Source organism: Bombina bombina, chromosome 5, assembly GCF_027579735.1.
Source record: "Bombina bombina isolate aBomBom1 chromosome 5, aBomBom1.pri, whole genome shotgun sequence".
Taxonomy (NCBI): domain Eukaryota; kingdom Metazoa; phylum Chordata; class Amphibia; order Anura; family Bombinatoridae; genus Bombina; species Bombina bombina.
In genome coordinates this window covers 516,747,044-516,765,034 of record NC_069503.1, presented here as the reverse complement: position 1 = coordinate 516,765,034, position 17,991 = coordinate 516,747,044, and the positions used below count along the sequence as shown (strand labels likewise).

The window sequence follows — 17,991 nt, the reverse complement described above, 5'->3', positions numbered from 1 at the left end:
TACTGTCCCTTTAACTTATTGTAACAAATTAATTGACAGCATTCTTTCATAGTTGTGATCATATATCTATAGACAATTTATGATAATACTAGCTGGTTACAGACTGACACAACTGAATTTACTGCATACTCAAAAGAATTTCATATAAACTGCAGTTAATGTAGGCCTATCATTTACTGCATTGATGGCCAACTTCCTAGCCTGTGGGGCCACAGATTAATATGTCAAAAGCCTTAAAGGGACAGTAAAGTAAAAAATAAACTTTTGTGGTTTAGATAGAGCATACAAATTTGCCTTATTCTCTTGGTATCCTTAGTTGAATAGTATATACATGTAGTTCTCTCTATGGCAGCAGTGTTTCGCAACATTGTTTGTACCAGTTTTATTGTTGCAAATTCTGCTGCCATAGAGAGAACTAAAGACACATGCACACTCCTGACCTCCTATGAGACTACATAGATTCACTATTCAACTACAAATACCAAGAGAATGAAGAAAATTTGACAACAAAAGTTTAAAATTGCATAAAATAATTTTGGCTGTAGTGTCTCTTTAAGATCCACATATAAATCTATGATCATTAAAGGGCCATGATACCCAAATGTTTAAACACTTGAAAGTGATGCAGTATAGCTGTAAAAAGCTGACTAGAAAATATCACCTGAACATCTCTACGTAAAAAAAGAAAGATATTTTACCTCAAAAGTTTCTCAGTAGCCACATCCCATTGTAAAGGACTTCTAAGCAGCATATAAGTATGTCTGTCCAGGGACAGCTGAAGGAGTGAGTTTACGTGCACACTCATCTTATTTCCCTATTCAGTGTAAGGAAGTTTACAATGAAATTTCATGAGAGTTAAGTGAAATCTCATGAGATCACAGTAAAAGAGTTCATGACCTCCGCACTGTTGATGCTGATTGGCTGCTGTTCATTTCTTCATTTTTTATTTTTTTTTTTACCTGCAGCTGGACAGCAGCTGAGTATAACTTTTTACACAGAACTTACTCTGCTGAGCTGAGGAGATTGTGAGGTAAAATATCTTCCTTTTTTACATAGAGATGCTCAGGTGATATTTTCCTGTCAGCTTTTTACAGTTATACTGCATCAGTTTCAAGTGATTTAGCATATGAGTATTATGTCCCTTTAAACAAATAATATATTTTGTATAAATGTTCTGTGGCACAGGGCTAGATTTAGGGAAGGTTGCAAAGTATCCTCTGTCTGCAGTTGTAGCCAAGTCAAAGGTTTTTAGGGCTGCAAAAACTAGTGCCAATGGCCACGTATAGCTCTCGGGCTGCAAGTTAGCCTTCTATGGTTTGTATACTTAAAAGGGCATCTCAACAATATATTTTATAATATTTGTTATTAGCCTGTTCTGGCCTACTCTTGCTACACTTATATAAAAATCCATTTCCCTAATATATACTTGTCACGTAGCTTTGAGCTCTGCATGCAAGGAAGCCCACATGACATAAAATGGAGTAGAAAAGAGCGAAATGAATCTCCCTTTGTCTTTTGCTTTTGCTATGCTTTTGTCCAGCCTTTGCTAGTGATGTAGTGTGGTGTGAGTAACAGTGACAATTACATATATTTGTCTTATAAAGAGATGTTTAGGTATATAACCTTTTACACGTAGCAAGAGCTCACTTCTCTTTTGTCTGTGTGGCAGGTAGGTCCTGCTAGCAGGTAATAAAAAATCCGCCCCCTAAAGGAGTTTACCATTGTCTGAAATATTTTGATCTGGCTGTATTATTTTTCTCCACCTGGTAAGAACCTGTTTTGTTCTAAATTTCCACATCCATTTTCTTGGTATCCTTTTTTTAAAAAGCATACATAGGTAGGCTTAGTAGCTAGCTGCTGATTGGTGCCTGCACAATTATACCTCTTTATCATTGGCTTACTGATGCTTACAGCTAGATCCCAGAAGTACATTGCTGCTCCTTCAATAAAGGATACCAAGCGAATGAAGCAAAATTGATATTAAAACTAAATTGGAAAGTTGTCTAAATACAAACTATCTGAATCATGAAAGAAAGATTTTAGTTTTCATGTCCCTTTTATTTTGATTAGCATTACTAATGAACATATAATTATTTCTGTATACAGCACACAAGTCAGTCTTGCATAGCTTAGCAATTTGTGTTCTTTTGAAATTTAGCAACAATAAATCAGAGACATATGAATTTGTTAAAGATCTGATTGGCTTCCAAATGAAAGTAGGTTATTTAAGGACATAAAGTTTGGATGCTTAATTGCATATACTGCTTTTTAATAAATTGATAAAGGTGATTTAGGCTCAGCACAGGTTTTAAAAATTGGAAATAGCATGTTTATAGGCTTGCTGGTTTAAACAGGTTTCATTTGAATATTAGAGATGAAGTAGGGTGTAAAAACTTTTGTATTGAACAAATCAGTGACAAACAACATACATGAGAGGAAAACAAAGGGGTCCTGGAAATAGCCAAGAAACTAGTATGAGTGAAATAAAAAGAATAAAAAAATTGTTGTATTTCCTGTGACTGAATACCAAACACCAAAAGAACATAAATGAATAATCTTGTGGTGCTATTATCTCTTCTGAAAAGCTTAAAGGGACATAAAATAAAAAGGAAAAAAAAAATTCAAGGTATGTGCTAGGTAAGTCTTCTCTGCCTAAGTCTTCTGATTGTTTATTTGTGTTCAAGAATACAAATGATAGGGTACATTTAATTAAAATAACTATATAATAACGTACTATCTTTCTGAGGGCACTGTGTATACAAAACTATTACAATTATATAAAACTACCTTTAGGTTACATGTATAAGCTGTATTATGACGTGTAAATATTTCCTAAATTTCATATGGATTAAACACATAGTTAACATCAGCTCCAGATGCAATGCACTACAGGGGCCAAGAGGAAGAGGCATATTTGTGTAGGCATCAATCACCAGCTAGCTCCCAGCAGTGCACTTCTGCTCCTGAGACTACCTAGGTATTCTAGTCTAGTCAAAATAAAACTTTCATGATTCAGATAGGGCATGCAATTTTAAACAACTTTCCAACTATCTTTTATCATCAACTTTGCTTTGTTTTCTTAGTATTCTTTGTAGAAAGCTAGGTAGGCACATATGCTAATTACTAAGCCCTTGAAGGTCACCTCTTATCTCAGTGCATTTTGACAGTCACAGCTATACAGCTCTAGTCCATGTGTGTCATATAGATAACATTGTGCTCACGCCCGTGGAGTTGCCAGCACTGATTGGCTAAAATGCAAGTCTGTCAAAACAACTGAAATAAGGGGGCGTCTGCAGAGGCTTAGATACAAGGTAATCACAGAGGTAAGTGAATTAACATTACTGTGTTGGTTATGCAAAACTGGGTAATGGATAATAAAGGGATTATCTATCTTTTTAAACAATTAAAATACTGTAGTAGACTGTCCCTTTAAGCACAAGCAGACGTCCTGGATTCCTGGCCTAATTGCAGCTATCAAGGACTAAACTTGGACAACACTTTAAACGCTGCACTAAGTTCAACTCCAATAGCTGTATATATTTCTTATGTAATGTTTTAGAACTTGCCAATAAAGCAACATTAAATTTTAAATGGCTCTAAAAATAAACAAGGGAATAAATACAGTAACAGTTTGAAAAGCAATTTAAAACGTTTTCATCCTCCTGGTAAAGCAGCAGTGTGGCTTTAATGTAAAATCATTAACATAATTAATGATCAGTACATTTTGTTATGTAAGTAATACAGAACACACAAAGCTTAGACATGGCACGGTGTGTACCTTTCCTGCAGCATATTTAGCCTACAGTGTGTTTTACTATAGACCATGTCATACTGTGTTACATAGAGCCATGCTTAGCATATACAATTAAGGGGACAGTCAAGTCAAAATCAAAGTTTCAGGTTTCAGATAGGGCATCCAATTTAAAACAACATTCCAATTTACTTTTGTCATCAAATTTGCTTTGTTTTCCTGGTATTTTTTGTTGAAAGCTAAACCTAGTTAGGCTCAAACTGATACCTATGCCCCTGAAAGCCACCTCTTATCTCAAGCAATTTTGGCAGTTAAACACTGCTAGTTCATGTCTGTTATATAGATAACATTCTGCTTACTCTCGGAGTTATTTATGAGTCAGCACTGATTGGCTAAAATGCATGTCTGTCAAAATTACTGAGATAAGGGGCTTAGATACAAGGTAAAATATGTATTAATATAACAGTGTTGGTTATGCAAAACTGGGGAATGGGTAATAAATGGATTATCTATCTTTTTAACCAATAACATTTTTCAAGTAGACTGTCCCTTTAATAATGACTGAGAGGTTTGCAAAGCTGTTAAATCCAAAGTACAGGAAACATTAAAATTTGTAATTGTTTAAATCAATAGCTGTGGCAACTGGAATATAACGTGTTGAAAACGTTTGCAAACTAAAATAGCAGAAATAAAGGGAAATCTTGAATTAATCATCACAAGCCTCACCCAATTGTGGCATAAGGTTTAGTTTTGTTTTGTTTTTTTTCTCTCTGTAATGAGAATCCTTCAGGCTGCTGTGTTTCGGCTGTCACAAGAAAATCAGATGTGGTGAAAAGGAAATAGAGGCTATAAGGAGACAGATGTTCGTTGCTGCTTATGCGCGATCACACAGATGTGAAAAGGAGTGTTTCGTCTTTTAGATGGGGATTGAAACAAGGGCCGCACGAACTGTTATTCAATTCCACTAAAATTAACACCTTCCAGCAAAGAAAAAAAATGTGTGGTGCCAAGTAAAGCAAATCATAAAACTCTTTGAGAAATGTTCATGTGTAACTCGTGGGACCAGGCCATTTGCACATGTCTTGTTAAATCACCTGATCTAAAGAAGTGAAGGAATTATTCTTTTGCTAATGTTCTCTTATTTTCTCCTCAGATGACCTAAACAGTTTAAATCCTTGTCTGCTAGAGATGATAAATTAAAGGAACATTGTAGTCAGAAAATTCTATTTTGTCACACAACCTAGATTTAAGTTTTACATGGCTAATAATTTACCTTTTGGCCCCTCTGGTTCTGCCACAATACAGCAGTACCATTACAGCCAATAAACTACGTCCAACAGATTCTGAAGGACGCAAACAGTTATTAATTTGTGAGCAGACAGGATTCATATATTGTATACTTGTCCGCATCTTATCGCAAATTGTGGGGCGGTTGTGTTCCCCATATTTATCATTGCACAAGGGAACTCTTGAGCAATACCGCCCCCTACCCTCATGCAACTAATTGCATGAGAGTAGAGCTTGTCAATCACCTGGGTCGAATGAATCTGGGGTGATTTTCATCCGAAAACTCCAGTTTGGTGGAGAGGGTTGAAATTAGCGAACCTGCAAATGGTCGGGGCAATTGACTCGTAATAAATTGTGCCCCTGTGTTTTGCTACATCAGTAGTGAGTAGGTGAGATATACATGTGTAACCAATAAAGGGATATGAAATTTAAAGGGACACTGAACCCATTTTTTTTATTTCATGCTTGAGATAGAGCATGCAATTTTAAGCAACTTTCTAATTTACGCCTATTATAAATTTGTCTTTGTTCTCTTGCTCTCTTTATTTTAAAAGCAGGAATGTAAATCTTAGCAGCCAGCCCATTTAATGTTCAGCACCATGGATAGCGCTTGCTTATTGGAGGCTTACATTTACCCACCAATAAGAAAGCATAACCCAGGTTCTCACCCAAAAATGATGGGACGGCTCCTATGCATTACATTCCTGCTTTTTAAATAAAAATAGCAAGAGAACAAAGAAAAATTGATAATAGGAGTGAACTAGATAGTTGCTTAAAATGTTATGCTCTATCTGAATCATGAAAGAAAAAAATTGGGTTCAGTGTCCCTTTAAGAATGTTGATTAGAAAGTTGATTAAAATAATATGCTCTATCTGAATCATTAAAGATATGTTTTGGCTTTCATGTCCCTTTAATAGAACAAAGGGCTAAATTCAAAGAGGCTTGTTAGGTTGCAAAAGAGCCCCGTTGTAAAGGCAAGACCAATTAGAAACAAGAACCGCTAGCAATATGGAAAAATAACAAGTGCAACTGCAACACTATGGAAACACATCTGCAAAAAGGGTTCTGTAAATGTCTGTTTAGTAGTGATAAACCCTGTAGTAGTTACATGGAGCTGGGCGTGGGTGTTTTTGGGGCATTCTAGAGGAGTGGTCAGAATATTTCTCCTGCACCCTGGCCCAGCATGTAGAATTCTAAAATAATCTATTGTCCCTGTGAAAGTTTGTCTTGCCCTCATGTCCCGTTATTTCAAAGCCAAGGTTGTGTCATTTTTATTTTGTCTCCGGGTTTGTTTGTTTTTTTCATTTCTCTTTAACTGTTTTCAAGTTTTCTTCTGTGCATATGTTACACTGAATTGTTTTATAGATTGTTTGTTTTTTTTAATTTGTTTGTCTTTGAAGGTATCAAGTGTTTTTGTGATACCCGTATGCTTGTTCAATGTGTTATCCCTTAATACATTTCCAATGATATGTTATACCAGCTGCAGAGTATAAAATGTATGAGAATTTGCTTCTTTATATTTATTTTTCTATATGAAATAGCTGATTTTTGCATACAAGTATACAGGCATCACAAAAACACTTGATACTTCTGATACCTGCCCCTTGACACAGCTGTGAGTTACGTGTAAAGTTCCATTATAATCAATGGAGCTGCATCTATTATATAACCATTTTACAGTAGCACCTTGTAATTACAAGACATTTCTGTGGTGTTGATATAGAATATCATATCAGCCAAGTCTTAACATTTTAAAAACAAATTGAAATCCTTTTTATTGCAAATATTTTCAATAGCCAAACTCCACGCACCTTTTGCCTTATTTGGATGAGCCAATCTGGGCTTTAGTCTGCCGACAAAAAGGCTAGTTCATAAAGTTAGTATAAAACACAATTTTGCAGTAGTTATATGATAAATCCAAATTAAGGAAAAATATGTAACAGTGTTAGCCTGCTAAGTCAGCAAGGTGTATTTCAATTTCAGAAAATAACCAGCAACTCAATTTTCGGAACTAAATTACATGAAAAGGGGTCAAAATAAATAATGTCCATATGCCAAGTTGTTTCATTATACGTAACAAAACATTTTATAAACAAATCTTAAGGTGTATACTGTCCCTTTAATACATTTTTTTTAAAGAAACTAAACATTATTTTGATCTAAATTTGTACCAAACATTTAAAATAGCTATTTCTGTAATTTCCTAATGTGAGCATGGATACGTATTTAATGTTAATAAAGTACATGTCTATTTAATTATTTAAAATACTTATTAAGAAAATTGGTATTTCTAAACTAATTTGGCATAATTCAGCAGAACATTTGTTATGAAGACAATGTTCAGTCAGATACATTTTGCATCTATTGCTCATTACTTTATAACATCAATGCAACTTGCTCAGCGCTTTAATTTGCCTCTGATGGATATAAATAGAGGCCCTAATTATGTTTTCATTTGAGCACTGTATATTTTTTATTTGACATTAATCTGTGTTTGCGCTTTACAACAGGAACCATATCAAAGAAATTAAAAATAACATTAATCACTAATTACCAATTTTATGTGAATTTAGCCCGTAAAAACTAAGATTTGCAATTATTCTTTTTTGCTAACAGATTTGTTTAAATGATTAACGAGCATCATCAACATCTATATTAAAGGGACATCAAATTCTTTTTTATATATTTTTAACAACATTTTTATGGTTTTGCAGTCCAGAGATATACCCTTTGAAAAAAAACTCTTTTTTATCTTTAATTTTATCTCTTTCCGGTGGCCAATTAGGTACATATATATGAGCTATTTCATTGGTCAAGTAATTTCTGTACAGAATGCTGTAGGGTCAGACTTTTGAAGTCTGGAGTAGGCACTCTCTGGAAATGTGAAAGAATAATCAATGAAAGTGCATTCAAAAGTTTTTACATAGTGCATAACTAAAAGTTGTATAGGAAATCAATTTTGAATTGTATGTCCTTTTAATTGTTGACTTCAATAAGAGATTTTTTTTTTAGTAATATTGATTTTGTTACTGTATATAATGGGATACGCAAAAACAAACAAACAAGCAGAATGCCTCCGGGTTAACCACTGCAGGACGGAGGCATCTGCTCAACTTGATAAGGTAAACATTGGGCCAGAAAGGAAGTCACTTGAGCATCACTGCGATCACATGACTAAAAAACAGGCCCTGATTGGCTCCTGGGGGACTACTTGTGTTGCTATGCATGTCCTTCTGTCTGATCCACCAAAGTTTCTTCAAGAAAACTTTGGTGGATCCGCAAATCTGCAGGGGGCGGTATTGCACAAGTATTTCACCAGAAATGCTTGTGCAATAATAAATGCCGACAGCTCACCTTAGACTGACGTCTTAAATGTACACTAAAGTGTGACAGAAGTCCCTCAGTACACATAGCTCAGCATTTAAGCCCAAAATATATAACAGCCATTCCCCACTACACCAAATTACTCCATCTCATATTACCATGTGCTTTGCCAAAGCCATGTGCATCTATGGGTGACCATATGTATAATAGTTTTGAAAACTGATTGGACACTGTGATGTGCTAATTTGTAAGTACTCCTCACTTTCTCTGATATGTCATTTGTACACACAAATGTGATGCTTAAAGGGACAGTAAAGTCAAAACTAAACTTTCATGATTCAGATAGGGCATGCAATTTTAAACAACTTTCCAATTTACTTTTATCATCAAATTTGCTTTGTTCCCTTGGTGGTATTTTTGAAAAGCTAAACCTAGCTAGGCTCAAACTGATTTCTAAACCGTTGAAAACCACCTCTTAGCTCAGAGCATTTTGAAAGTTTTTCCCAGTTAGACAGTGTTAGTTCATGTGTGTCATATAGATAACATTGTGCTCACTCCCGTGAAGTTATTTAGGAGTCTTCACTGATTGACTACACTGCATGTCTGTCAAAAGCACTTAGATAAGGAGGCTGTCTGCAGAGGCTTAGATACAAGGTAATCACAGAGGTAAAAATGATATTAATATAACTGTGTTGGTTATGCAAAAATGGGGAATGGGTAATAAAGGGATTATCTATCTTTTTAAATAAGAAAAAAATTGGTGTAGACTGTCCCTTTAATATTGTAGTGGAACACTTACATGCTCTAGTTTGTCAGAGCATGTTACCCCCCCCCCCTCCATTCTGCAACATATTTAAACACATAGATAAAGTCTAGTTTAGTAGCTGCAAAGAAGTGCTAGTCCCAAGCAGGAACCAGCTCTTGAGCCAATCAGCAGTAACAGTCACACAACCCTGCTAATTACAGGCTGTTTTATGCTTCAGGCCTGCAAACTTTACCTAATTTATACAATTAGTGTATAAATAACAAGGTCTTAGAACAAGTCATTTGTCCACTACAATGTCCCTTTAAATAGACATCACCTTTTTTTTTTTTACCATACTCAAAAAGTTTAAAGTGTTTAAAGAACTAAAGAGAAATAGGGAATACAAATGAACTGCTTCTTATTATTGTTATGCAGTATTGTATGTCCTGAATTGATTCAAGATTATGAAAAATATTGTGTATGTTAGAAGGTATATCCATGTGGAATAAGAGCACGCCATTCTAGATTGGACAGTTATTGATGAAACTAACAATTCCTGTAATGGATGAAAACAATATCTCCCAAGGCACCTGTTCTTGGTATAAAAACACATTTATCTCAAAAGTTTTATTTTTTTAGAACTACTAATTCAATTAGAAGTTTTCTGCTTTTAAGTCTGCATGCAATGAATACAGATATAGTTCAGCTATTGCATAGAAAATCTATCAAGACTAAATATATTTAACCTACCTGCACAGGTCTGTTCTGGTTTCCAGTGAACCGTCACCCCTTCCCGTAAGCAGGCTCTTGCGTATGCAATCAATGATTCACAGTAACAATTTTTATGCACAGGACATTCACACATGTCTGTCACACAAGATCTAAAGGAAAATAAACAAAATATACAATGTATTTAAATATTTGTTGTAATAATTGGTGCTAAAGAGTTTTTAAAAATGTAACATGCAGTGAAAAATATTTGTATAAATATTAGCAAGAAAGAAAATATTTTAAATATATACCAGCTTGAATATGAAAGTGCAGCCATTTAAAAAAAAAAATATATATATATATATATTCTCGTTCACAAAAACATTACCTAACAAAATAGATTCTAAATGTATTTTATTTCTTTATATATACATATATATATATATACTTTTTTTTTTTACTTTCACCTCAAAATAAATCAGATTTTTTTTGCTTTTAAAGACATAATTTATTCAGAATACATGAGGTAGGTTATGTTTAAGACAGATTTTTCATGCATATTGCATATCTTTACCCAGAATCCTTTGCTTAAATGGAGAAGGCAATCTAGTTTGTTTGGATTTTACATCAAATAATTTAAAATTTCCAGTCACTGAAGGTGCCCACAAAACTGGCAAAATCTGAATAAGCTCATTCATTGAATCTTAAAGGGACACTAAACCCCAAAAAAATCTTTCATGATTCAGGTAGAGAATACAATTTTAGATAACTTTCCAAATTACTTCTATTATCTAATGTGTTTCATTCTTTAGATATCCTTTGTTAAAGAAATAGCAATGCACATGGGTGAGCCAATCACACGAGGCATCTATGTGCATCTACCAATCAGCAGCTATTGAGCATATCTAGATATGCTACTCAGCAAAGAATATCAAGAGAATGAATCAAATTAGATCATAGAAGTAAATTAGAAAGTTGTTTAAAATTGCATGCTCTTTCTAAATCATGAAAGAAAAAATGTGGGTTTCATGTCCCTTTAAGTTAGGATCACCGATCTGCATTCAGGCATACTTCTGATCCACTATTATCCCCGTTCTTCGAATGCCTCATACATAGAAGACCTCCTCCATTCCTTTATTCTGTATAGTGGTGCTGTTATCATCCTGACGTAAGAAGTCCGACTGCTAGAGACATGTTGTTTTAACCAGCATCTTGCCAGATTTGGGAGAGTTTGTGCAGAAAACAGCAGCAGATTGGTAACTGAAGAGAGGCACCACTATATACAATAAAGGAGTGGAGGAGGTCTTCTATGTAAGAGCGGAGGCATCAGGATGCACAGGGATAATAGTGTAGAATAGTGTAGAAAGAAAAAATGTGGGTTTCATGTCCCTTTAAGTTAGGATCACCGATCTGCATTCAGGCATACTTCTGATCCACTATTATCCCCGTTCTTCGAATGCCTCATACATAGAAGACCTCCTCCATTCCTTTATTCTGTATAGTGGTGCTGTTATCATCCTGACGTAAGAAGTCCGACTGCTAGAGACATGTTGTTTTAACCAGCATCTTGCCAGATTTGGGAGAGTTTGTGCAGAAAACAGCAGCAGATTGGTAACTGAAGAGAGGCACCACTATATACAATAAAGGAGTGGAGGAGGTCTTCTATGTAAGAGCGGAGGCATCAGGATGCACAGGGATAATAGTGTAGAATACAATTTTAAACAACTTTCCAATTTACTTCTATTATTTAATTTGCTTCCTTTTCTTTGTATCCTTTGCTGAAAGGTTTATCTAGGTAAGGTCAGGAGCCGCAAAGAACCCTAGGTTCTAGCTGCTGATTGGTGGCTGCATATATATACCGCTTGTCATTGGCTCACCCATGTGTTCAGTTAGAAACCAGTAGTGCATTGCTGCGAAATTGTATTCTCTATCTAAATCATGAAAGAAAAACGTTGGGTTTCATGTCCCTTTAACCGGTACTGAGCTGCATGTGGAAAAGTTCTGACTACACTGTCCCACTTTGAAACGTGCTTTGCACAAGTGCCCAGTGGGTTTATAAACATTGACAGTAGTGCTCAGGAAAAGGTATAAGGACTATTCCTATTTTGAGATCTAGACGCATGAACTATTTGGCTTATTTTTATTATAGGTTATGTGCAAGTAATTTTTATTTAAGCCATTGTGTTTTGTAAGTGCACACTACAACAATTTGTCTAATAAAATTACATTTTGGTGCAACCTTTGTCATACTTTAGCAGTGATTTTTATATCATATGCTCTTTTTCTTCTTTAAGTAGATTCAATATTGATAGTGACAGTGACTGTTAGCACAAGGTTTAAGGATTAATATATGCAAGTGTGAGTGCGACCCATCAAATATTTTCTTTTCTATAAAATAATTCATATCCCATTCTAAATTCAATCCCTTAGGTGTTCTAGTTGGTAATTTAAAAACTCAGTATAGCTCTTTCAAATTATAATTTAAATGATTAACTTTACAGACTAACTGATTAGCCCCTTCACTGCCAGGAATTTCAGCCAAAATTGCCAAATTGCCAAAAACCAATGGCAATGCAATGCATGTCTGCTGTTTTTATAACCATTTGTCTTATGACTGCAGTAGTTGTGTGTAAATAATTTCAGTGAGAAACCCAAAATTGAACTATTCTTTTTATTTATATATATAATCATATTTGGCTGCCAAATAGTGGCATCAAATATACTAAAATGGTCCTAGATCAATACCTTGGGTTGTCTACTTTAAAAAATATTTAAAATATTTATGAAAACTAAATATTTATTTTTCATATGTAAATAAAAAAAAACAAAGGCTCTATTTCTATTTAAACAGAGTGATAGCAAAAGTGCTAAAAATTATCTGGTACTTTGGTCAAGTTTTTTTATCTGGAATTCCCCCTTTAATGTGTTTCTAATAATCCATTTTACCAGCTGTAGTGTATAAAATTGTTTGCAAACAGCACCTTCCATTTTATTTTGTCAATGTAAACAGGAGCAGGCAAGAGAAATCAAACTACCAGTAAAGGTTGAGAGAGATTTTTGTATCTGAAATATCTGGTCTTGCTCATTAAATCACCCATCCATGATTATCATGTCAATACCTAACTATTGGTCTTTCTATATATAGAGAAAGATAAAATAAGCAGGTCTACTCTTACTGCAGGCTCAACCCATTTAAATGGGCATGACCTTGAGAATAATGGATGAATTTTCAATGAACAAAAATGGCTATTTTGAATTAAAAAAAAAAAAAAATCCCATACAATTAATACTTTGTTGCAGATATAAAAAGGAATTTGGAATACATTAAGAGGAAACACGTATACTGTACATTGCCCCTTTAAAATACATACATATATAATATATATATATATATATATATATATATATATATATATATATGTATATATATATATTAAACAAGCTAGGTTATACAAGCAGTCTTATATTGTAAAATATCAATCCTGTGTTATGCTATGAGCATGATTCCTTTAATTACCAAAATAATCTTATTTCTTGATAGAATAACATTATCGAATAACAGCATTTATAGATATTTTCTCACTTAAAGGGATACAAAACAATGCTTCTTAAAAATATGTTAAATCAAAGTAAACATAAAAGAAACAGATGCTAAACATGATTTGTGCAGCAAAATTCCTCTACTGGGCATGGACAATAAACTGATTAAAGCGATCTTATGGTGTCTCCTAACAACAATTCAAAGGTAAATCTGCTCCTTTGTCTTCCTGTAGAGACCACAGCCCCCTTGGGGGCAGTGACAGAAAAGTAATTGACCAATAAAGGGACATTAAACACTAAACAGATTTTATAAGCATAGTATTGAGTTTATTCCCCACCTCCTCCTAGCCATGGATGCTGCCATGTTAAAATGTACCTTTTGTTGCATTCCATTGCTGATGTGTTTGCACATGTACAGTAACTTCTCTTCAGATACCCACATAGTAACCTAAGTTCCAAAATGGTGGCACCCATAATTAGAGGGAGGTGCCTGAAATCTATGTAGTGTTTAAAGAACCAGTAAATACAGTAGATTTTCCTAATCAACAAATGCATGGTAAAAAGACAATGCAATAGCACTTAGTCTGAACTTTAAATGACTAGAAGATTATTTTCTGACAAATTTCAAAGTTTATTTCCACTCCCCCTGTATCATGTGACAGCCATCAGCCAATCACAAATGCATATACATATATTCTGTGAATTCTTGCACATACTCAGTAGGAGCTGGTAACTTAAAAAGTGTAACTATAAAAAGACAGTGCACATTTTGTTAATGGAAGCAAATTGGAAAGTTGTTTAAAATTGCATGCTCTGTCTGAATCATGAAAGTGTAATTTTGACTTGAGTGTCCCTTTAATGTCCCTTTAAAGTGAATGTAAATTTTCTCTTAATTAGCAATCAATATCAATTCACAGTCATTGCATTAGTTAAAACGCATTATTTAAAAAAAAAAAAAAATCTAAATATCTCTTTATATTTTATATGTAAACTTAGCTCCGTTATTGTTCTAACTCCTCCCATCCATTTCTTCCGGTATTTCGGCAGCATTACGTATAGAGCAGCCCCTCCCACTCTATTACATATTTGAAAAGCTCGTTAACGATGATTAGTTATTTTGCGCATGCGTTTAACACTCAGTGTATAATATGCGCATACGTTATTAAATGATTACAAAGTCTCTATCGGCACTGAAGAAAATGAGTGCTGGAATTTTCTGCGCATGCTTGAATCGTGTACGCGCAGCGCTTCAAGATCAATCAGCATTTTGGGAACGCATGCGCATAAACAATTTCTGACGTCTGCGAAAAGGGGCTGGACGCCACGGGGTGTAAAAGATTATTAGTAGAATAGATTGTCAATCAACGTTGGATATGCGGTCCAAAATGGCGGGCGGAGGAAGCGAGTAAGACAATTCAGAATAAATAAGTATATATATCGATTACATGGTAGATTAAAAAAAAAAAGATGAATTAAAGTCCACTTAATTTTGATTGCTAAACAATATGAGATTGGGCGATAGCATTGACTTTACATCCACTTTAACAAATGAAGTTAAAAAAAGAAATAAAAGGTAAAATCCTTTTAAAATGATAAATAATACATTTTGTTATAATTTCTGTTACGTGGTATGATTTTAAATGTCACATCTAGCATCAGCTGGGATTTTTTTGTCATTTTAAATTTAGTTTTAATTTCAATATATTCCGATACTCTAGAGCACATTGAAAGTGTCCTTAAGCTTGTGGAAATGAAACAGAAAATAGAAAACTGAATATCTGCATTTATTTCCCTTGCATAACGGGAAATGGTCAACAAAGAAATCAGATATAAAAAAAAGAAGTCAATTGTATTTCTTGATTAGATTTTCCTAGCAAAATAGGAAAGGCACTTCAGTTAAAAAAATATACTAATAAACTGAAAAAATGATATTGTTATAAGTCAAAGTAAGGTCTGAAGCTAGATAAAATACACATTAAAGGGACACTGTACACTAGATTTTTTTCCTTGTATAAATGTTTTGTAGATGATCCATTTATATAGCTCATCTGGAAGTGTTTCTGTAACAATGTATAATTTTGCTTATTTTTTAATAACATTGTGCTGATTTTCAGACTCCTAACCAAGCCCCAAAGTATCAGATGTAGACTTAAGTCTACATACTCCGGCTTGCACCTGTTTGTGTAATGGGTCATTTCATATGCAGGGGAAGTGGGGGGGGGCTGCTCTTCCTGCTTTCTCAGCCCATTCACCCAACATTTTATGGAATCTTTCCAAGACAGTGTTAGTCAAAAAGGATGATCTTCCTGGAGTCATTCTGAACTAATTGATGACTCCCGACTAATCAGAAGCCATCCTGAAGTCTGCCCACAGGCCGAAATATTTAAATGAGATGACTCTAGAGTCATTTACTGTCTGTTCAATAAGGTAATCTGCTAAGGATTCCTAAATCATCACCCAGAATTTATTTACCTTAGCAGATGACTTTACAAGCCTTATGATGTCTTATGATGTGCAAATGACTTCTAAAGTAGTTGATTATCATCAAATGACTCCAGGATGTTCTCTAAAGTAATCCTGTTTGACCTTGAGAGGGAAATGAGGGGGGCTTACTTACTGACGATGTGGGTGGAGCTGCATCAGAACAGATGAGGTTGCAGGTGTGCCGCAGGGTGGAGTTGAGGTGTATTGTCGACAGAGGGACAGCAGGCAGAACCCCAATTGGTATTCATATAATAGTAAAATGCTATAACAAATTAAGTATTTTATAAACTAACTTTAAGTTTAATACAGGGAGCCATGATACAAAATACGATTTCTGGCTTCTTAAGTACACTGATTTTTATATATATATCTATAAAAAATCCTATCATGGCTCCTAACTAGGGTTTGCTACTCAGGCAGTATTTTACTGATGAGTACGGTAATTTTAAAGTTTAGATGTACCTGATAAACAATACATATAAAAAAGACACTGTTATGATAAAAGGTTGCCGAAGCATGTGAGAATCTAATCTGAAACAAATTATCTGTTCTACCATCTATAGTTATTGATGTCTGTTGCATATTTATATGTGTGAACTAGCATGGCCCCTATTTTTCCCAAGAAAGGTGTCATGTATATGGTGTGCTCCTGAATAATACATTTCTAATACGTGTCAACCTTAGTCAAAGGGATATTAAACACTAAATACATTTTATAACCATTGTATTGAGGTAATTCCTCCCCTCCCTTTAGTCATGGGCGCCGCCATGTTGAAATCTATGTTTTACTACATTCCAGTGCTGACCTGTTTGCACATGTGCAGTGACTTTCCTTCAGATAAATGCAGTGTAACTTAGGTTCTAAAATGGTAGCACCCATGAATAGAGGGAGGTGCATGAAATGTAGTGTTTAGTGTCCCTTTAAAGGGACTTGGAAGTTAGAATTAATTTTTCATGATTCAGATATAGAATACAGTTAAAAACATTTTTACACTTTCCCATTATACAGGTCAACAGCCCCTACAACACACAGTTATCTCTGTCAGAAGAAAGACTGAGTGAAGTGTAAGAAAATGTGAGAGAAAAGGTGAGAGAGCAACGAGTGTCAGTAGGGAAAGAAAGCGTCATGAAACCCAATATTTTCATTTCATGATGCAGCTTTGTTTTCTTGGTATCCTTTGTTGAAGGAGCAGTAATGCACTACTGGGAGCTATCTGAACAGGTGAGTCACTGACAAGAGTCATATATGTGCAGCCACCAATCAGCATCTTGCTCATACTGCTGCTCTTTAACCTACCTAGGTAAACTTGTCAACAAAGCAAATTAGATAATAGAGGATAATTGGACAGCTGTTTAAAATGGCATAATCTACCAGAATCAAGTTTAATTATTTTTTTACTGTCCCTTTAAGCTAAAAAGTATGAGTGGACAGAATTTGTCAAGAGATTTAGGAAGGTGTCAGACAAGCTTAGTGAAACATGAAAAATGGTCGAGACATAAAGGACACGTCAGTCACAGAGATAACCTCACATGCCCTCTGGGGCAGCTGTCTTGTATATTGGAAAGTCTAAAAAAAAAAAAAATCATATTTCAAATGTCTCTATACCTCTGCTGCTACATGGTGCCCATACATGACAACTATATAAATTCACTACAGCTTCATCAGCTTCAGCAGAAACCAAAAATTCTTAAAACTTAAACAGGGCTGTAATGTTCACAGCAGGATAAATGAAAGGCAAGAGAGTCTATATAACAAAGTTACATTTACTGACCAGCTTTGTGAGTGAATGTGACCACCTTAGAATAATCAGACCCTGTTCATCCTTACATCATGTGTAATACTGATAAATGTACAGAATTTTGGAAATGGTAATAACAATAATAAAATTGAACCTAAATACAAATGTTAAACATCTAATCATTTGCTCCATCTAGTGGCCAAACCTTAGAACTTCAACTTAAAACAGAAAAATCATTGGTATGTTAACCTGCTTTTACAAACTTGCACAACATACATAAAATAACAATATATTTAGGTAGAGCACAGTAATGTTACACATTATAGTCTGTTAAAATACACAAGTAATTATAAATCAGGTCCATATCCTTTTTAATTAGAGGAAATATTTTGTTAAATATTTTTTTTTA

The 17,991-nt window shown here is 34.5% G+C and overlaps 1 protein-coding gene across 1 annotated transcript in view; it reads right to left on the bottom strand.

Annotated features, from left to right (window-relative positions):
* The window catches only part of BMPER (BMP binding endothelial regulator), a 300,921-nt gene that overhangs the window by 3,959 nt on the left and 278,971 nt on the right, over positions 1–17,991 (bottom strand). The window contains exon 14 of the mRNA XM_053714435.1: positions 9,859–9,989. Within this exon, the coding sequence (XP_053570410.1) occupies positions 9,859–9,989 (131 nt within the window). The remainder of the gene's footprint in view (positions 1–9,858; positions 9,990–17,991) is intronic.